This window comes from Amblyomma maculatum, chromosome 1 (assembly GCF_055883805.1).
Source record: "Amblyomma maculatum isolate TAMU_Amacu chromosome 1, ASM5588380v1, whole genome shotgun sequence".
In the NCBI taxonomy this organism is placed as follows: Eukaryota; Metazoa; Arthropoda; class Arachnida; order Ixodida; family Ixodidae; genus Amblyomma; species Amblyomma maculatum.
In genome coordinates this window covers 218,476,925-218,500,088 of record NC_139344.1, presented here as the reverse complement: position 1 = coordinate 218,500,088, position 23,164 = coordinate 218,476,925, and the positions used below count along the sequence as shown (strand labels likewise).

General features: G+C 44.7%; 1 protein-coding gene across 1 annotated transcript in view; it reads right to left on the bottom strand.

Annotated features, from left to right (window-relative positions):
- The window catches only part of LOC146205632 (T-cell leukemia homeobox protein 3-like), a 76,229-nt gene extending 55,124 nt beyond the window's left edge, over positions 1-21,105 (bottom strand). Inside the window, exon 1 of the mRNA XM_084586938.1 lies at positions 20,739-21,105. Within this exon, the coding sequence (XP_084443064.1) occupies positions 20,739-21,105 (367 nt within the window). The remainder of the gene's footprint in view (positions 1-20,738) is intronic.
- Positions 21,106-23,164: the final 2,059 nt, after the last annotated feature.

Sequence of the window (23,164 nt, the reverse complement as noted above, 5' to 3'; positions counted from 1 at the left end):
GTAAGTTGATTTACGGGAAGGAAGAAGTTGTCCTGGGTGAAACGGTTCGAACAAACGATCTTCTTCATGGTCGCTTCTTTTTTCTTTTCTTTTATTTCAGGTGCCTTGTTTTTATTCATAACGTACTCCAAGGCGCGTCGTCTGCTTACCAGAGAAAACGACAAAATACGCTTTATGTCCGACATCACCTTTTTCGTCTTTTGCCATTCGCAAGATGGCATCACGACTAGCCTATAGGCCTGGCGAGCATCGAACTGGAGTTGTGAATACATGCAGGGTGTGTGACTATAATACATATAGACGTGATTTTTATTTCAACGTGAAGCGTCCAGGGAAGTATTGGGCGCGAGGACATACTGTGGCGCCACCTCTCGGAAGCGCCCGCATGACGAAGTAAGTGGGATAACGCACGTTGAACTGCTGCTGTAGGATGATGTCCTAGACAGTTCAGTTGCGCGTTAGCATTGCGTTCATTTGTTTCTTTAATATACACCTCGGTCTGGGCCTGTATAAGCTTATTTTGAGGTATGAGACAACTCATTCGGAAAAAAACACTTCACCGAAACCGAATCAGAGTTATCGAAGTTGTCGAGCTTTCCTGCGACGACGACGGGCATCGGCAGCAGCATTTCTGCTTTTATAAAAAAAAAAAAAAAAAAAAAAAAAAAAAAAAAAAAAAGAAACAACTGAAGCTGCCACACAACCAGTTAGATGTAAGCAGTCAGTGAACAGGTAATGGAATTCCTCTGCAAGAGCAGAGGACTGTCGGAGCTTGACAGATGCTGAGGGCCTTCGCGTAGCGCTGGCGGAAGCGGCACCGTTCGCCTGCTCCTTGAATGTAGTAGAGCAAACAAGTTTGACTGTGGGGATGACATGGATTGATTTCTAGCAAGTGTGAAGACGTGCGTTTCACGCAGAGAAGTTTTGCGCACTGACTACCGTCATTGGCACTCTTGGTTAGAGCGGATATTTGTTTTCTCCGCGCACAGTTGCTTTTTTTTTTTTTTAACGCATATATCGATCAGCACATCCCAACATGCATGCAATGCTCTATCTTTCGTTTATTCACGGACTCTGTCTTTTGAAATTACTACAGTTCTGCAGACGCTCTGCCTGGGACGGCAGAATCTTCTAGTTTACTTCAGTGAAGTTTGTCAATACGTTCCTTTAGGATAATTTGAGTATATTGGCCTTCGCACGATCCCTCCTTTTTTTTGTGAGGGTACTGCTCTATGAAGAAGCCAGCATCTTTTCCATCCTTCCAGCAACAGTATCGTTAGCTTCACAAGTGATAAGCGCAAATTAAAACGCGCGCCGTTTCTTCTGCAGCTAGCCGAACTTTTAACGCTAACTCTATGGACGAAATCTCGCTCGCTGAAATGTCTGCTGCGCACATCATGAGAATGATCACTCGCTGACTGGCCCACTCAAATTTTGATTAAGGAAGCTAGGTTCTGTGCGATATATGTTTCGGAGAGCAATGGGAGCACCGGGTTCCCTCGCTTACGTCCGGGTACAGAGCAGTAACGGACCGTAGCAACAGCTTAAATAAACTTCAGCAGCCTTAGTAACGATGCAAGACCAAAAAGTGCAAGGCTGGCTGGCACTCTATATGAACCCAAACTGCAAAAATAAATGCGACTATTAGTTTTTAAAACGCACAAATTCAATCGAGCATCTGCTTCAGCAGCAGTAAGGAGTCACGTGATACCACTTGCTCCCCTAGGTCGACGCTAGAGCCGTTCACTTGAAGTATATTCGCGCTTTTCATAAAAACGTATGCTGCCCAAGGATGCGGGATCGAATTCAGGCCGCGGCAGCCGCTTTTTGATGGAAGCGAAAAGCAAGGCGTCTGTGCGCTGTGCGATGTCAGTGCCCGTTAAAAAACCTCAGGTAGTCGAAATTTCCGGAGCCCTCCACTACGGCGTCTCTCATAGCCTTATGTTGCATTCCAGTGGCAGATCGTGAGTGCTTGGCCGGACCACAAACGAAGCGCTTCGCTCCGGCGTAGATCCCTTCCTCCACATTTGCCATTGGAATGCTTTCGCTCCCGCAGGAGCATGCTCCCTGGTGGACGTAAGCCAATCAGCGCGCACATGCTTCTCGTGGCTCCATCCTCTGCAATGAAAGCCGTCGCCTTCGCTCTGTTGCGAGCACATTTTTGCAGTTGTTGGCCAAACAAGCGTATCTAAAGGCATGGATCTTTACGTTTCTGATAAAGCATAATCAAATCTTGGAGCGAAGCTAACATATGTCTTTGTAGCGGCACAAGTGCCGTTTGAAAAAGCTGCCGACGCCGAGCGCAGCGCGACGGTATCTCAAGCGAAGGGAACAAAAGTTTTTCCTATACCTGCGGTTTTCAGGGGCTCGCACGTTATAATACAAATAACGTAAAGATTGCTTAGAAACATTGTTCTTGCATCGGTTTGGATGCGGAACTATTTACGAGATCCGAATGCGAAAAAAATGTGCTTCGAATATCGACGTTGTCATGGCTGGTTGTATACGGTTTCGACGTCTTGCTGCCGCCCAAATGTGCAGGGACAACGTTGACAATCATGCATACAGGTCATGTGACGTGTTGTGCAAGGTTAACATAAAAGAAAAGCTTACGACAGATAAGTTATTCCGTCTTATGCTATAGCAGCTTCTTTTGCGACCGGTATCCACTGCTCGTCTATACAGCGTCACGGTTGCCCACTGCTATAGACCTGATTCCGGTGCTTGCCGGTGGCTCGATTTCTTCTATGCTGCCCGCCGCGCAAGATTTGTCAGCGCGATGATTTCGTAGTGAAAGTTGACTCCTCGGAGATCGGCAAGCATGCGCAGCTTTCATGTCATTCACAGGACCATCGTGCAGCGACGAGGAAGCGAAAATGCGCCAGTCGTGGCAGGGAGCAGAAGCGGAAACGTCAGACGCGGCATAAGCGCTTCCGGTCAAATCCCCCGATTTCGGCGGAGCAAATATTGTTGCTCCACGGAGCGATTCGGGATACACACCTGATCCAAATCTGCCATTGGAACAGACAGCTCTCGCACCTATTCTGCCATTGGAATATAGCTGCCGCAAACGGAGCAGAGAAACGTGATCCGGATCTGCCATTGGAATTCAACATTAGTCTGTTTGGGACGTTTGACCCCATAAACCAAACCAAACAAAACCATAGCGCGAAAGGGATTCCTATTTTCCTTTTATCTGTTTATACATTGCTGCAGAGACGGGCGGCGGTTGCTTTCAGCGAACCGTTTTTGTCTTGTTATGTGTGGTGTTTTTTCCGTAAGAAGAGTTTTCGCTTGATTCAGCAATCTTTTTACTACCTGAGCTCCTCCAGTGACCACAGCCGTAATGCTGACGAAAAGGCTTGTATTTCGTACGAAAACAATATATTACGCGACGTACGTTATACGTAATCATTATGAAGCTAAAGGTCGTCGGTTGTGTTTGGCGTGGCGGTGTTTTGAAAGGGGTGAGCAATGTGTTGTGTTTGCAATGTGAGTTGTGTTTCGTAACCAACACACCGGCGTGCGTGTTGTTTGTATCTTATTTTTTTACATCAAATAATACCATTTCGCTGTTTAGCAAATATTTAACGAATAGAGTACAATTGTGACATATTATTCCAGCGCACGCAAAAACTCGGACAAAGTTGGAAGAGACATACACGAATAAAGTACGTATTTATATCGTGCAGCACATATTCTTCACTAAGGGATTAAAGCACGCCCTTGCCCATTTTGAAATCTGTGATGAAACATGAAAGGCAAACATATTTTAGAATTTTACGTATAGTGCCGGCGGCTGCGTTTCAATGTAGGCGAAACGGAGCGGCGTCCGAGTAGTGTGCGATGTAAATGCACGTTAAAGAACCCAGATGGTCGAAATTTCCGGAGCCCTCCACTACGGCGTCTCTCATAGCCTGTCGCTTTGGGACGTTAAACCCTACAAATCAAACCAAACGTACACTGCATCACATTGGCTCTAGCCTCTGTTCTGGTATAACTATTTCGATCTTATGATAATAATAATAATTCGTTCACAGGAAGGAAAAGGTGCAGTATCTTTCACACTTGTTTCTGTAGACACCTGGACCGCGCCGTAAGGGAAGGGAAGAAGGTGGGAGTGAAAGTGGATAGAGAGAAAGAGGAGCCGTAGTGGAGGGCTACGGAGTAATTTCGACCACCTGGGGATCTTTATTGTCACACTGACATCGCACATCAGCACGCGGGTACCTCTTCGTTTTACCTTCGAGGTCACACATATGCGTCAACTTCACCAAATGTATGCGTTCGTAAGCGTGATGAGCAGTTTGTTCCGCAGGCTGCGGCTGAGCTCCATAACTTCCCGCAGCACTCACGGAACATATATCTGTACCTTACATGCGCGCTACAACGAAACGCAGACGCACAATGCATGCGGAGACGAGCATCTGCATTGCATGCAGTTGGGGTGCGAGGCATGACAGCAGGCTCCATCGTTCATGGCACCATGGCTCCTCCGATTGGTCGGATTGCAAAGACGTCATGAAATGACGTCACCGCAGTTCACTTCTCGCTGGCTTTCTGGATACTCATTGGCAGTTTTCTCAGCAACGCACCCACCTTTCTGCGCAGCAAAAACGCTAGCAGTGTTCCAGGGCAATAAATAATCTATCTGCCTTGCTTAACTTTATATTTCATTTCAGTGTCCTTGTAAAAATTAACATGACGTCTTTCATGAATGCAGCGTCGATTTATAAACCTTCTAGCTACACGTGAAACTGAGAGGCAAATTATCTTATGTAATATACTACGGATTTCCTCGAATTATCTTTGACCGGAGTTTTAGCACTCTGCGACAACTGTGTTCACTTATGGCAATCGCATGTCTTAACTTAGGCCGAGCTCTCTACATGTACCAACGCTGTGGCTCGGCCGGGTGCGAGGACATTCCAGTGTATTGGGCTCCAAATTTCCGCTGACAGTGATTCTTTGAGACGCACTAACATCGCACTGTGTGCGTGTGTTCTTGCGTTGTACCCAGCGCATGTGCACTGTCGACGCGGCTGCAGGGAACACCGCATGCCCGCCATGTGACTGGTCTCAGCAGCACCACAACACCAATAGTTACAATGTTTACAGTGCTGGTAAATACAACCTACGTGGAAGGGCAACTGAAGAGGTTTTGAATTTAACGAACCTAAAACGATCGAGTGAGTGAACGAAATTTGCCGGTAAGTTTTAAGCATGCGAAGCCCTTTTTTTTTTTTTTTTTTCATTTGAAATGGGAACGTATAGTCGGTGAATAAAGCCGCGATGGCATATAGCCTTCTTCGCAGCGCGCATCGCCAGGTGGAGTGCGCATGATAACGTCACGTATACGCAAGGGGTACACTTCTAGCCTAGAAACTCTTGCTTTGGAAGAAGAAAATCAACTACATCAAACGCAAATCACACAGAACCTTGATTGACAGCATCCGACGGTGCACAAGTGTGGATGTCGGAGGATCCCACCGGAAATTTGAAATCTCGCTGTACATCTAGTCGTTATTAAGCTTTTGAGAACTACTTCGAGGGTGTGAAGAGAAGGTGGAAATTTAGTAATGGATTACGCCATCATTGTAAATGGTATCGTATGAAAAAAAAAAAAAAAGAAAAGAAAACGTGGGAAGTTTTTACCTACCTGCTTCATACATTCGAATCATTGAGTATACCGGAAGTCTAAAGAGAGATTTCAGTTTCCCGCTAAAAGTCACATCAAGAACAGCTACTTTGATTCTCTCAACTGTCGGCATCTAAATACTATTCCTTTAACTGTCAGCGTCGAAATACTGAATCAACCTACCGTGTTCTGGTGTACAGGATATCCAGCGATAAGTTTCGCGTTGACTTTCTGCAAACGCGAGGCTGGATTTAATTCCAGTGAGTATAATGCACGTCATAAAAAAAGGAAAGCACGCACCAGCAGTACAGACACAATAAAAAATGGTAAACGAATGCAATGAATTTGGGTCTCCACGATCACGCATTTTTTCGACATGTGCAGACCTAATGGCTTATCACAAGTGAGACCTGAGAATTATCATTTATGAAGAAGTAACGCGGTGCAGCCGAGGTATACATTGACGTGTTTTTATTGCGGTGATATTCAAAATCACGCACAGTTGTCGTCCACTTCAGCTTATTTCCTATTACGCATTACCACTCTCCCTCTCTCTCTCTCTCTCTCTCTCTCACACACACACACACACACACACACACACACACACACACACACACACACACACACACACACACACACACACACACACACACACACACACACACACACACACACACACACACACACACACACACACACACACACACACACACACACACACACGCGCGCGCGCGCGCGCGCAAATTCTCGGAATGAATAAAGGCAGTGTAATGCCGCTATCAGCTTCTTTTACCGCGAGGCTTATGCGCCTTTTTTTTTTTTTGTATTCAGATGTCTACATATGTGTTGCTGAGGTCATATACATAGCCGAGCACATCACACTCCTAACCTGACAAGTTCTGTCAGTGTAGCTTAGAAGACATTGAGCAAGTGTAGTTTCTCGTAGCTGATGTCGCGGTCACGTATTTTGTAATTTGTTCGCAACCACCTGAGGCCACATTTATATTCCCGGGCAATGGGATAATGAAACGGCGAACTGAGCCAAGTGATGCGGCCATAATAGAAAGTTCTATTTAACGACAGTTTTCAGAAAAAGTCACAAAGTGTATTTTCCTTTCATCCCTCCTAACTCCCCAAGAACCCAAACAGCGGCCGAGAGCCATCCCTTCCCTTCAATAAAGGCTTCATTCATTCATTCTTTACCGACCAAACTTATCCAGGAGTACATTACTTGGGATATGGAATAATAAAAGAACTTGACAATATCCAACTGGCAGTATATATATATACATATATATATATATATATATATATATATATATATATATATATATATATATATATATATATATATATATATATATATATATATATATATATATATATATATATGTGTGTGTATGTGTGTGTGTGTGTGTGTGTGTGTGTGTGTGTGTGTGTGTGTGTGTGTGTGTGTGTGTGTGTGTGTGTTTGCTGTGCATCGGAATGTTGGACCTTTCTCTTCAATACTTTCATAATAGTATCATAATATATTCCTCACTTGCCCTGCGCCCTATAGGAGGCGGGATCGAATGCCGGCCGCTGCGGCCGCTTTTCGACTGAGGCGAAAAGCATGGTCGCCCGTGTGCTGTGCGATGTCAGTGTACGTTAAAGAACCCCAGGAGGACGAAATTTTCGGAGCATTCCACTACGGCGTCTCTGATAGCCTCAGTTGCTTTGGGACGTTAAAACCATAAACCGAACCAAACCAATCAGTTGTCGCGCACTAATCAAACTGATGTCCAAGAAAGCTGAAGTTTTTTTGCGTTCAAATGTGTTTCATTTGAATGTTTTCTTCAAATATGGTCGATACTTTTTTATTTGGTTTTGATGTCCGATGATCAGACTAGCTTCCTATCACTGCATGAAAAAGAATGGAAGCTCTACAGACATTTCAGAACCGTTGCACACGGTTGGGATCGTGAAACAGCACGTAAACTGCATAATTAAAATGTATACGTTTGTGATTTTGTCTGCATTATCAAGTTTACTGGGACAAAAAAAAAAAAAAAAGTTTACTTTTGCATCACCGGTGCATCACGCCACTACCGAATGATATCGTCGCATAACATTGTCTGACTATCCATTAGCTCGTGATTTATTATTTGTACCTATTTGTGACCCGGGACATGGAGGATAACGGGAAGCAAAATATATATTGTTTGAATTTTATTTTATTTAAAATTTTATGGCTGTAGAAGGCAGCTTGAAAAGGCTCTCGACGGCCTGAAAATAAGTATGTTATTTCTTTTTATAACTATCGATATCCTTTTTGGGTATTAACAAACCAGAATAAGATTGGGATGGAGCCTATTTGGCAGGTGCTCTCAGATTATGGCTGGCAGCTTTCCGTTATCACTCAGGAGGAAAGTATATGTATACCGGTACTCACCTTATGTGGATGAAACGTGGAGGCGAATCAAAGGCGTTCTACTTAAGTTGAAGACAACGTAGAGAACTATGCAACTTGAAAAGGTCGGCGTGACGTTAAGAGATAATAAGCGTGCAGAATGGGTTTAAGAAATAACTCGAGTTAATCACAATCTATAGTCGATGTCAATAAGAAGAAATGAGCATGGGCTGGACACGTAATGCGAAGAGAGGATAACTGATATGGTCGTTAAGGGTAACAAACTAGATTCCAAGGAAAGAAAAGTGCAGCAGAAGGTAGCAGAAAATTACGTGGGAGGATGAGGTTAGGAAGTTTCCAGGAGCCAAGTGAAGCACAGGACCGGAATTAATTGGACGAATATGTGAGAGAACAATTAACGCCCTGCAGTGCGGCTGATGACGAATTAATTATTGATATCGGCCGTCAGGCATATACATACCTCAAACAGTGGGGTGGGTTAAAAGCAAAGATACTGATATGCGCATCCAGAAATGTAAGCCTGAAAATAACGAAGCAGGTAAATTAAAATCCATATTATGCTTATACAGTATATATTTTATTGCGTAACACATATGTGTGCACACGATATACGGCAAGATGAGGGGTTATAAATCACAATATGTAGGAGCTTACTGCGCAGTAACATTTAAGATATAGTGAAGGCAAAATATATGCTCATAGACATCCACCTGTTACTGCTCACACTCGTCGCATTATAGGCGCGTATGTTTGTGTCCAACCGCACCACTGAAACGCTAAAAGGTGCGCGCCGTCCTAAATCCCCCGAGGAGCAGTTACCGCGGCACGATCATCTTAGAATCGCAATTAGCCTAATTTTTTCGCCACTTGTTGATACGTGTCGAAGTTGCCGTACAGTTTACAACCGAACATTATCGCGAGTAGTATTGTTGACCAACTCGAAATTTTATATTTGTGAGAAAGAGGAAGGAGTATATACGCTAGGTATAGATACTACATCTCAGCACCTTACATGCACTGTGCAAAAGCTGCGATAAGAGCAAAGGCGGCGTTGTGATGCGGCGGAATGTTTAGTACCAGCATAAAACGGGCATATGTGATAACGGTTTATAAGCGCATTAAACAAAGGCTATTTCAAATCAAGCCTTGACGCGTATCTCGAGCTACCTATACGCTATATATTTCCCGAGTTCAGCGTGTGTGGATGTTACATAAGCTAAAATAGTGTTGCTAACATGGCGGCGCGCTTCGAACCTTGGTGAAGTCATCCTCGCTACTCGGTTTCCAGGAGCAGCTTCGCTCGCCATAAATAAAGTTCTTTTCGTCTCATAGCTATAGCAACGTCAATGAACGATTCATTTAATTATTTCTCATTTTGAGCGATGATTTTCCCTTTCCTAGACCATATTGATGTGTTGACCAATAGTGCCGCGGAGGCCTGTGCTATAGATCCTTTATTATATTTAATTTATATCAGTAGCATTGCCGACAACGTCGATGAGAGTGAAATCGTTTGCCGACGACGACTGGCTTGTTCAGTGTTATGGATCGTGCTTCGCAAACAAGCTGTGTTGAAAGAAAACTTCTGTAAACTTGCGGACATGGTGTAAGGAGAACGATATGAAGATTAACTCTGCAGAAACTGCTTCTACATCTCTAACAAGGACAAAGCCTCTTAACCATAATTACACCATACGGAACCAGTTCATTAACTCTGTTTCGGCTGTTAAATATCTAGAGAAAACTATTACTGACAACTTTACATTGGACCCGCATATTGGCAACTTTAGCACAGAGGCATATAATGCTTTGTTTTCTTACGTCCGCAAATTAAAAGGCTCAACTCCTGGTGTTTTTAACTCGAAGTATACCGCTCTTTAGTTCCCAAGTATGCCTCGATATTTAGAGGTCCGTGCTATACTAAGGACATATGCAGTTATAAACTGGAGAGCATATAGCGCCTCTCTGCCAGATTTATAGAGAAATGAGAAAGAATATATTCTTCCTGATTATTGTGCAACATCTTCGGTTACTAATGTGCTGAGACAGCTCATCTTGGGACCTCCGCAAGTACGTACATTCTGAAGTTCTTTTATGCACACAACAAATCTGGTTTGTCACGTGATTCGTATGTATATGTCTTGCTGCACACAGGAGATCGAGACTGAACCACTTCAAGGCAATGCGCGCATATTTACACACACACACACACACACACACACACACACACACACACACACACACACACACACACACACACACACACACACACACACACACACACACACACACACACACACACACACACACACACACACACACACACACACACACACACACACACACACACACACACACACACACACACACACACACACACACACACACACACACACACACACACACACACACACACACACACACACACACACACACACACACACACACACACACACATATGTACTATATATATATATATATTGATGTATTGCCGAGAGTAGCTTGCGGCTACTTATTGTTGAATCTTCGCATGAAAAAAACATGTTCACTGAATTGTTACTATAAACAGCACATGTAACTCCCTCCTGCTTGTAGAACGCTGCTGCATGTAGCCTTTGTGAACAGAAAAAAAAAGCAAATAAGGAAGGATGTCGGTGGGTTGATAAAACTGGCTGCGCCTCAGAAAACCATGTAGGTGACGCTATACGCTGTAGTTTTTTACCGTTTCTTCGCTTGCGTACGCTTAAATAAATGTGTGGATGTGTCGAACAATGTGATGTCACGCAAAATATAATTCTAAAACTTCGTAATGTAATGTTCAGCCGGTGTTCGGTACCTAACCATATCTACATACGCCGCAAGCCGATGGCGTGCACAAGTCGAGACGCGGAGGAACACGCTTAACGCGCTATCGTGGTTGCCTGAGGAGGTTTCCATAGTGCTACAAGGAACTCAAGATGTATAGGTTTATCCTCCTCAGGCACAGCTTCAACTGTGTGCACCTCGAACGGCTGGCAGGCCGTGGTGGCGATTTGATGTGGCAATTGCCCGATAACCCAGATAGAAAATAATATTTGAATAATATTTCATAACCGTTATAGTAAGTTGCAGTAACCATATACGTAACATTGGAACGTCGCGTTATAAATATGGACGAAAAACGTTATATGATATATAGTGACGGTTAGTTACTATATAACTAGCTCGACTTTAAACGGTATGTTAGTTTAACACTCCAACTAAACGCCATTCTATATAAGCTCTGCTCTAAATACGTTGAACTGAAGTGTAAAAGTGCCAATTACGAGCCAAGTGCAGGCATTGCGTCTCAGAACTTTTCTATATAGAAGTGTTCACGCAATAATAATGTAATTCAACTGGCGAAGCTTTTTTTCGCTTACGCGTGTCAGTTGGCGTCTGCCATGAATGCATGCACATGCCCAAGAAAAGTTTGCGCATTACCCGCTCGCTTCTTACTTGAGAGTCATCCTTCTTGGGTGGCTAACTAAGCTTCGAGACACGCATGGATACTAGAAGGTGATAAAGTGCAGGTATAAAAGCCTTATACTGCATGCATACACTCTAAACACGAATAAGCCTATAAGGGGGTAAAAAGGCAGTAGCATGTCGTCTAGTGCAATCCCTTGTATGGGCACGGTATTCTCTGTATTCTCTCTAAGCTCTCAGGTAGATTTTTACCACTGATTGTACGAACTGCTATATGATTTGGCAGCAGAAGCATATTTCCTTCTTTAATAATATTCATTTGATGTAATTGGTAATGATAGCAGGTTTTTAACGACTGCACCAGACGCTTTGACGTTACCAATTAGAGGACAAAATGTTTATTTAAAATCTTCGTAATTGCCCAACATTCGCATAATCTCAAATCAGAAATTGCTTCCATATGTCTAGTGATGAAAACCTGCCCCATGGCTCAGGCAGCTTGACTTGACTTTAATAGGGAGTGCGCTAGAGGACAAGCTACACCCTGTTTACTCCCTTATAAGCTTCTTCGTGTTTTGAGCGATAGTGTCCAGGTTTTACCATAGTTGCTGCTATAGCTAGCAGGGTGTTAATTAAAGCTGTCCGCGCTTCTTAATGGCGGATATTTTTTTTTTTTCCTTCCAAGGCTAAGTTACTGTTTTAGAGGAAGTTTCATGTAAGTTGGTTGAAGTAAGGTTATTTCAAAGTTTATTTGCGAGACATTTGAAAAGAAACGGTAAAAAAAAAAAACAGTGCATTAGCATTTCCCGAAAACAACAAAAAAGTAACATTGTCGTAATAATTCGGTGCTATACCTGTGTGGCTTTATGAGCGACCTTCGTGTTGCGTCAGAGATAAAGTTGGCTGCATTTCACTGCACCGATTAGTAGCTGCACGAAAGATAAAACGTAATATGACTTAAGCCATACCATTTAAACATGGACAATGTATTCTTATGTTTCGTTTCCTTTATAAGCAATTCCGATAGGCGACAATACTTTACCGCACGTGTAAACGCGCCTTAGAAAGCCACTGGTGTATATACTGTCTTGCTCTCCTCGTGCATATGTCTCAATGGTTCACGAGAATGCATATCTGAGCTGTATCTGAGCTGGTTGACACCAAGAGCCCGCGATGAAAACTGCACGCACTATGGGGCTTTTTCCTTGCGGCTGCTTGCGACACCTATTGCGACACGCAGTTTCCTCACAAAGGAGGTCGCGTTGTCATGCTCAAGGAGCGAGTGCAACGAGAATGTCATCTTTCGGCATGACCGCGACACAAGGCATCCGCGGGATACTGCATTAATCACTGCTTGAGTCAAGTCTTGCGGACGGCAAAGCCATGATTCACAGAAAAAATTATGGTTGTCACGAAGAGAAGGTGTGTGCAGGTATGCCATTCGCTTTCTCTGTAACTGCTGAAGTCGTTGACGGAAACAAATATAAACAATATATAATAAAGAGGCCTAAATTAACGGGTTAAAAGGTGCTTTCAGGCGCAATCACATATGAATCTTGCTTTTCCTTCATACGTCGGGAATCACAACTATCAACAGCGTGAATATTCGTTGATATTTGTTCATTTAAATATTCGAAGCAACATTTACTGCGCCAAGAAAATTGACGCAGACCAGCGCGTTACACGGGAATGTCTCTTTGCCTGGACAGGATAAGCGTGACTTGAGGAATGAAATGGAGAAAGCTTGTCATCGGCGAAAATTCGCTCTCACGGTTGACATGCTCCTCTATAACCACACAAATGCACGGCGCAGTCAAAGTCCGTGCTGTCCGCTTCACTATTTACCGCACGGCCACCTAAACGACAATAAAAAAAAAAAAAAAAGCTCACTGACCTGAAAAAATTTAAAGCATAAATGGCCCATCTGGAACGTTGTGTGCCCTGGCACAAGCAATGTGGAAGCTGTAGCGCGAGTTCTCTGCACCTGTTCGCATCACTCGAGAGAGCAGGTGTTTTGACATCTGCGGAGGCTTAATGAAATGAAGGGCCTATATAGTGGAAAGAGCAGGTGGTTTGACGTACTTGATATAAATGTCTACAGGCTTTTCAGTTAGGCACGCATGCGCTCGTGCTACCGCGGCCACATTGCCAGTGCAAGTGTACGTACAACAAGCAATGCAGCGCTGCCCAAGAGCTCTCATTGAAAGGTCCATCGCATCGGAGAATACTGCAGCGCCACCGCACGCGTCTCCTGTGCCGCTGCGTGCACAACTCTCCATGCCGTCACGCGTAGCTTGTCTGCTGTGCAGGAATGCAACCGGTCGTGTATATATACCTGCTTGTGCAGCCGCGACACGCAGGGCACGACGGGTGGTTTACGCATGCAACGCATTCAAGTCACTGGAGGAGTGGTGCGCGCACTCTGGGTCGCTGACAAGCACGCGCTCACCCAGGCAACAGCAGGTGAGCAGTAGAGCACGGTCGCGCTTCCACGCACCGCTGCCAGGGGGCGATGCGGGCAGTGGTGGAGGCAAGGTATATGTTGGGGTGCCAGCTAGGCATTTTGTTTTTCTTTTTTCTCTGAAAAGGACTTTGGTGTCAGGGTGCGTCTGACCTGCTTTGTGAATGAGATTTACTCCATGCGCAGAATAGTTGGTTGGTTTGTGGGGTTTAACGTCCCAAAGCGACTCAGGCTATGAGAGACGCAGTAGTGGAGGACTCCGGAAATTTCGACCACCTGGGGTTCTTTAACGTGCACTGACGTCGCACAGCACACGGGCGTCTTGCTTTTCGCCTCCATTGAAAAGCAGCCGCCGAGACCGGGATTTGATCCCGCACACTTGGGAACAGTAGACGAGCGCCGCAACCACTGCGCCAACCCGGCGCGATGCGCAGAATGGTTAAACCGCGGCAGTGTTTTCTTTTTATTTCGTTCCGATATGAAAGAAATATGCTTGATTCACACAGTGCATACACTTTGGCGATACTGCATAACTTTAGCTTCTCGCTGACATCAAAAAGTATAAAGCAGACGACGGTTCAAGCTGTTCAAGCGTCTTTTACTTTTCAAACTCTCGTTGAATAGTGCTTCTTGAAACTTTTCAAGGTCATCTATAAGCGCTACGTCAAAATGGCTGAAGGCCTGCGTTGCTTGCTTGCACATTAAATCTTTGAACTGCCGTTAGAGCTGTCTTTTTCAACAACCGTCTAATCAAATTAATTCAACGCAATGCTCGCAACGAGCTTATAAATTATAAGTGAAACAAATTTTTGTTGTTCTTCCTTTTTTTAGTATGTTTAATTTCATGCGATCCTTATAACAATTAGACGATCATAAAATGTGTTTTCCTTTCTTGCATAACTTTGCTCGTATTCTATAGCAACGGTTTCCTCGTTCGAGCGAAAAGAATGTCCAGACAAGGATATATAGACGGCGGCTCAGTCGGTAATAATTCTGCGAGAGTAGTGGCTTCCTTGGCCGCATGCGCTTAATTCATAATAGTTCTCAAGCAGCCGAAGGTAATGAAACAGCTAGCTTAGTTTGTTTTTCCAATAGGCTTTGACTGTAAGTATCGTACTTAAAAAGTTTTTGAACTTCAGAAGACACGCGATCAGCGGTGGTTACCGCACATATAGCTGATTTAGACACGTATATATAGTTCAGCAAAAGTTTAGCAACACGTTTGCTACAATTATTTTCCCGTGCATTTTCATGAAGCCCCACACGATTTACGGCATACTGATTTGATCTATATACAGGTAAGTCGGAAATATGCATGTAAATAACAAAGAAAAGGCGAAAATATGCGAGGCCAGCTCTCCGTGCCACACGCCACATATGTGCTGTTTTTAGTCGTGTGAGCACCTGAACTAATTTTGGCATTAAAATTATTACTCAAAGCACGCATGCTTTATTTTTTCGGCTTATATAGATTTAAGACACCTAGCGAAGCATTAAATTCTTGCACTACAGCGGTGTGCAAACTGAGATATCCAAGCTAATATATACTGTGCCCAACGTGATCCCCCAGTCAGTGGTTCTAGGACGCGAGATATCTGATTCGAGGCGATCATTATTAAGCTTGATGCTGCAGAACTGGGGTGAACAGGCGGTCAATGCAAGGTTCTGTCCGTACCCTTGTGCGAAGCGAAGTGTTACCCTTAATTCACAAGCACCAGAAACATATTTTGACATTTTGGAGACGATGTTCGTTCCTTACATGTTTGTGTATAATTGAGATATCATGACTGGTAAGGACTGATAAAGATATCAGGGGGATAAGGCTCTGTATTGGTGCGAGAACTTTGTATTGTTTGCCCGCCAGATTCGAAGAGTCGCTCACTCGAAGCTTCTGCCGGGGCATATAAAGCAACCCCTCCGCGGTTCACGTGACCTACCTAGGTAATCAGATCATTTATTCAAGGACTATGAACTCGTAAACTCAACAGCATGGTGTATATTGTTTACTTTGAAGCACTTCGACAGCAGGCAAAGTCGGCCGGGCAAAAAGTTATTTACTTTCAGGGAAGATAAAGATACCATATGCCTCCCGACAGCGGGGGACCCCATATATATATCTGGGTGTACGACTAAATTGAAAGTAATGCCGAGTAATTCATTTTGAAGCGTGAATTAATGAACCCGCATATGTACCTTAGTAATATCACGGGTTCTTTCCGCGCTCTGTGCGTACTTCTGTAATGTATCCAATTCTTTGTGTGCATGTGGACAATAAACAGGCCTGAGTCACGGCGTTCGTTGCGTCGACAAATTTTCCCGCTTGGCGTTCGCTTTCAGGAACATTTTAAGCGAGGTGCATGTTTGCATGAACGCTTTTCTTTTCCCTTTTGCCTCATAACTTGAGCGCGTTAAAAAAGAATCACCAAATAGCTTCTGTGTAACTATGCGGAGAACTTCAGATAATCACGAGGCAGATATTCACCACTTGTTGTGGGTTTGCCCGGCACTGAAGCCGACGAGAATTCGGCACCTGGCGGCAGTGGGCCTTTCGCCGAACAACCCATCATCGTACATTGCTTCGACGCAAGCGCCTTATCATCGCTCTCTCTTGAACTTTATTAGAACAGCCAACCTTTTTTATTTCATTTAATAACTGCCCTAATTGTTTTTATTTTTACATATTCCAAACGTTATTAACAAAAAAAAAAACTAATAAAACAGGAAACCCACGGCCACTGAAGGGATTCAAGCCACCGCGCATGTATGTTGGATTGAAGTGACGTCCAGGACCTATAAGCCGCGCCAACGCGTTTCGCGAATAAGTCCTTACTGTTCTCTTCTGATTTTTCAAGACAGTTCGCGTGTGGCTATCCAATTGTTGAGGAGGCCCGAACAGAAAGTGCATGCGTAAATAGCAGCTTTAGCAGATGTTTAAACGCAGCACTGCGAATGAAATGATGATGTAAACACACGAGAATTCGTTTCCATGAATTGCGGCGTTTTTAGCAATACCAGTTAATAATTACTAATATTTAAAATGAAATTTGTTCTGCCTTATTTCTTTATACGTATGTGTAAAGTAAACAGAATACAAGTCAATGAGGTTTATTGTATACATTGCCATGTGCATTTCCACCATGGTGACCACGCATGATTGAATGAAAACGAGCCAATGCTCCCTTCGCCCCATTTATTGCTGTTTGTGTGTGTGTGTGTGTGTGTGTGTGTGTGTGTGTGTGTGTGTGTGTGTGTGTGTGTGTGTGTGTGTGTGTGTGTGTGTGTGTGTGTGTGTGTGTGTGTGTGTGTGTGTGTGTGTGTGTGTGTGTGTGTGTGTTGTATTACGCCATTACAGCAGGCTCATGTGCACCTGACCATGTCTTTTTCTGTTTGTTTTTCTATGTTGTGCCACTGATTTCGACACGGTATCTGTTAGCTTTTCTTGCTTTTGTATAGCGCTGCTTCCAGAGCAGAGAAGGTCCACCTTTTCTGCCTATATGGTCATGCATGATCGTGTAGGTGCAGTATAGAGTGATGATGATAGTGTTAGCTTTAAAGAGGGACTGTATACAATCGCAGCCTGTGAATAAGCGGTGTTCCTTACTCCGTGTGCCTGCATATAGTTCTCTCAAACTTCTGCGCTAAGTTTTGGCGCTAATTACATATAATGTATAAGTATACGGGAAGATATACTGGCACGAACTGGGGTTAACATTGCGCAAAAATAGTTATTTTGTCTATATATTTTTCAGCTCTTCTTGCAGAGAGAACGTATAGACAAGTCGTTGCCCCGAGGTAAATAAAGTTTAGGTGATCTTCATGTCATTGTTACAACAGGAAACATTTGACATGCGAAACAAAAAGTCTGCGCAGCTCCCCCCGCGGCTACACATTATTCTTAGCTTTTTCTTCAGCCGGCTCATACAGCCTAACAGCCCAGCCACACACGCATGATGTGCCGTCTTCGCTGATAATGCCATAGCATCTCCTTTATGTGCGCGCAGTCAAAGCGGCGTCGTATCAAGGGCCATGCATTTTCACAACGAGTGACTGGCGCAAGCAGGCGACAGCCCCTTTAAGTGCATCTTGCACGGCGCCTGTGATCACATCTTTGGCCAGTAATGACAGTGTCAACGCAGAAGACGTGCACGAGACAGCGGGTCCCTATGCAGAGGGCGAAGAAGGAAAGGAGAGGTACAAGCTGCAGCTGCGTATACTTTTGTCTCGATTTGAGCCATTCCTCGCTTCTGTTCATTACAGATCTTACAAATTCTACCATAGGCCGGCCAGGAAAACAAGTTTACATTGCATTGCAGCCCGTCGTATTGTGCACCCATTATCATGCAGGTCGTCTTCTGGTCTCGCTTCAAAAGGCACGTTGCAGACACGTAAAACAAAATCCTGAACGCGTTTATTTGATTATTACAACGGATTTGTCATAGTACGAAATATATAAGAAAAAAAAAAGGCATATTGGGTGGGGAATTATGTGTTTTGCTGAGAAGGACGCAGCACACATGTTCTGCTGACTGCGATATTCTTTTTCTAGGAGTAGTATTAGTGTGATTTAATCTATACAAACGCCCGCTTAGCGATTGTTGGCAGCGTATGTGGGTACGAGCGTGTGAAGTGTGATTATAATATGGATGCGGAACATTGCGGATGTGTCCGTAAGTTGCATTGTACGACGCATATGACAAAGCAAGAAGATATAGTTTGTTACTTCGTGAACCCATGAGCCATAGCAGCTAAAATGATATTGAAGGGAGTAACATGAGGAAAATGAAACGCAGCCATTATAACCTTAGTAGTATTCACGTCATCACAGAGATACGAAAGGAAGGGATGAAATGGGAAGACAATATGCGAGAGAATGAGTGAGTATGCAGGATTGTATCAGAACCATGAATATTGGCACATGAACACAGCTAAGGAAGGACAAGGCAGGGATGTTAACCAGCTTAGAAATCCGGCTGGCCACCCTGTACTGGTTAAAGAAAAATTTGGAATGAAAGGGAGGATGACGTTGATAGAGCACGAGCCGGCGTGTCAGTGCAAGCGAGTGTGAGTACACCAGACACAATGGTATGGGCGTTTAATCTCACAGAAAGCACAAATAGGACGTTTAAAACGTTTGCTGCATGCTCGAAAGTACAAATAATAACGCTGTCATTTTTATTTTCTTTACAGTGACAACATAAATGCCACTCCGTGAAACTTTGTCTCCTGTCCTCTGTCTGCATAACCTTTCGTGTTTACAAAGAATACGTTGAGGAACTCTTTCCCTTTAAGTTCCTGCTTTCTGACTTCCTTTAAATGTGGCCTATTATGTCCGCGGCGAACGCAGTCACCATCACTGCTAATATATGAGCATGTCCGCGCGCACATTCAAACAAGAATTTGAAATTTGCTGCTACAACAACCTCAGTTGTTCTCGGCGAAATTTTCTTCCTAACAATCGCGTTGCACTTGAAACACGAGGACGTTGCTAGGACCTAAGCACAGAGTATAGTCACAAGAGCACGTGTCTTTCATACAGCTTGCACGCGGAAACTTCTGCCTGATTGGCGAGGGAGGTTTAGCCATGCGCAAATATACACTACACTGAAAGGCATTGCGACTCCGCAAATAAATAAAATAAAACGTCCTCTTTTGAAAATATCAATAACCTCCAACTCAACATAAATTTCGTGCACGAAGTGAGCTGAGGAAGTTCAGGACTGCGGCTCATTATTCTGCAAGAAACAATACGAAACCAATACCTAAAATCAAATTTTGATGAGATACATGACATAGCGTTATCAGTTCAGCATACTAACCTATATGTCTGCAGAATATGGAAATAGTTTGTTGTCTCATTTTTGTCAGGTTACTGCATGCCTTTTGTGCAAACGTAAGGTTATGCACTCGCTGTGCAAGAAGGATATAATGCACACAACATATATTGCCCCTAAAGAGATTACTTCACCAAATGGTCGTAATGTCTACTCTTCCTTACTTTTAACTGGTAGACTCATAATTTCGAAAAAACAAAAATTGTTTGTAGTAATTTGGGCTATCACCTCCCTCCAATGTATGCATTCAGCAAGTAAACGTTGGAAGCAAATGGCTGATATCAAGTGTTGCGTGCATCATTTCCCCTCGTATCTTTACATGAGTTGCTGTATATCTGGGGTTGCTTATCTACAGTCGCCGTATTACTATGGGTGTTCTATACACTCGGGAATTCGCCATTTCTTGGAGGAAAACGAGCCGAGGAGTGCTAAAGTCACACTGATTATTCGTGCTATTTTTAACCGACCGCACAATAAAACCCTTCAATGAACTGTTAAACAGAACTTCGTAATATATCGACATTTTATCAAGTTATTCAGTTTTCCCAATTTGATTTTGTCACACTCTGTTCTCAGATTGTGCGTTAGCCTTTTTCGACACGCATCATCCTCCAGAGAGAGCGCGAACTGTACTGGATTGAATTATAGACACTTCAGAGAGAGATGGCGTCATAGAGACGGCGCTTCCACTCCGTGGCCGAAATTCAGCTCTCTCGGAACGGTGCTCACACGAGCGGGAGTTGGTTGCACTCGATGTCACTGTCAATTCGCAGGCACCTGTCTAACATGTGACATGCGGGATGCACAAGTGCGACTTCGAGCGCGACTTTCATGGCAGCGCACGAGTGTGCCGCGGGGAAGTGAGGCGCGCGCGCGAGCACGTGCCGAGCAGGGCCGTGAATGGCAGCCGTCCGGCAGCTGGCATTCACGTCCGGGCCGGCGGCGGCGTACCTTGGAGGCGGTCTTTGACGCCGGGGTGCGCGGGCCCAATCCACGGGAAGGACGGGAAAGCTGCTCCCAGGGGCGCCGGCCGGTGCGCAGGCACGCGGATAACGGTGCCGTTGGCGCCCAGGTGCAGCGGGCTGAGATGTGCCGCGGCGACCAGCGCCGGCATCTCGGCCGCGGACACGAGCGGCGGCGAGGGACCTCCGGCGAGCAGCGTGTCGGGCCGCCGATCACAGTCGTCGCCCAGCAGCCGGCTGATGCTAAACGAAAGGCGAGGCTTGTGGTCGGCACCCTCGGCCGATGGCACGGGCGAAGCGGGCGAGCCCGAGCGGCTGCCGTCCGTCGGCTCGGGGCTCGTCATCCTGGCGCTCATCGGGCACGGCTCATGATATCCGCCGGCGACCGAAGCACAGCGCCAAATGGCGAGCCGCCTGCCCGGGCGCCATTAGCATGCCGGGGTGGGATCGCGGGGGCCGCGCCGCCCCGCCGGCCGCCCCGCCTCTCTGTCGCTCCGCCCGCGCCCGTCGGCGGCCTCCAATGGAGCCGCGCTTTCTTCGCCGCTCGCCCGGCGGAGATTTAATAACGAGGTCAGACTTCTTGAGCTATTCCTTGGGGCGTCTATCATTTTGGACGCAATATCTGCGGTCGGCGCGGACGGCTCCTCATGGGCACACGAAGCGTCGTCTCTCAGCTGCCCCAATGCTCTGCCCTGGCTCACGCATGGCCGCTTGTGACAGTCCTTGGGAGCGGCCAATTCATTACTCGGCCAGGCGTCGCCCCTTCGCCCTCGCGTCGAAATTCTACCCGCGAACACCTGGGCGAGAGCAACGAGCGGCAGGCCCACTCTTGACACCTTCGCGGCACCGATCGGCGTGGTTATTACTGTTTTGTCAAAGCCGCTCTTTAAGAACGGGCGTAAGGGTTCCCGGGAATTCACGCATGAGTTCCACACCGGGTTGTCTGCTGCACCGAAGCTTGATTAGCTGGTATTTTCTATTTTTTCAACAACTATCGCAATTCCTGATCACGCAACGTTTGTTTACACTTGTTTCTCTTTCCTAGTTCGAGGTTTGAAGCACAACCCCGTGGTTCAACGACGTTGGACAGCATGGCGTACATTTTGTAGCTTCTACAAAGCCAAAATTCAATAAGGGCTAAAAAAAAAAAAAAAATGTGGCGAGCCTGTCCAACATGGGGAATTTTTTGTATGCGTTTTAAGCAAATGTTTCGAAAATTTAAGTTCTAATTCAGGGATATGCACCACTCCCTTGGCTGCGGCACGCTATGATGGTACTCTTCCTTCTCTATCTGTTTTTCCCCTTTTCACGCCATTTTCTCCCCCTCTACCTTATTATTATTATTTTATTTATTATATAAAAGGTCTTTTGGTACTAGACCGTTTTATGTAAATTTTGGTTTGACTTTCTTCACCCGCGATACATTAGTGGTGCGGGAGAGATGCAACTTAAGATCTCAGTCTACTCTGTCCTTAAGCATACAAAAACATAGTGAAGTTGAAGTCTTACCTAATCAGTTTATAATCGAATGATGTTAACCCCAACTTGTAAATCAGAAGATAAAAAAAAAAACATGTTCGTTGCAAGCTGACAGGGACACTATTATATTCGCGATCTAAAGCGCCACAAGTAGAGCTTTTACTTCTTGTGAGTACAGGTAAAAAAGCAGAGACCTGAGATATTTATTTATTCACGAGAAGTTTCAGACCAAATAAAATACAGACAAACCATGCTACGTCAAAGAAACAGAATGAACAGAACAAAAAATCAACCAAATTACGCTGTATACTTGACAGGCTTGTGTGGAACACCAGAGGAGACAGAGGACAATAAAGATTTTGATAATACAAGATTGATGATGTCTCGTGGCAGTCGATTCCAGTCTGAAAATATCTACGTGGAAAGGAGGAAGATGAATAGCCTTTTGTGGCATCAAAATCGTCATTTCGTGTTTGTTACAGGTGTGGCGCGTTGTGTTGTAAAGCATGTATACTATGATTTCAGTTTTATTTTAGCATTCATATACCTATATTGAACAACTGTTTTAGCTGGTGCACTCTCCGACACGATGAGACATTAAGATCTGTTGAGCACATCAGATACAGAGACCTATCGCCCGTAAGCGTGTATATTAGCGCATCTACTTTCTATACGAATGTACATATATGCATGCCTATAGCCCCTTAGATTTGCAATTATTGGTCAAGATAACCAGCCGTTGAAAACGTGACACCGTAAGGAATAAAATTCAGTATCTCGCTCACTGCATGCAGCTCCCCGGATCAGCGCAATTATGGCTCCTCGGAATGAACAATGATGTAGGTGCACAAGAACAAGCACAAAGAGGAACTGATCTCACGGTTTGACAACGTTGATATCCACGGCCGTCAGACACGCCCGGAACGCTTTTTGACT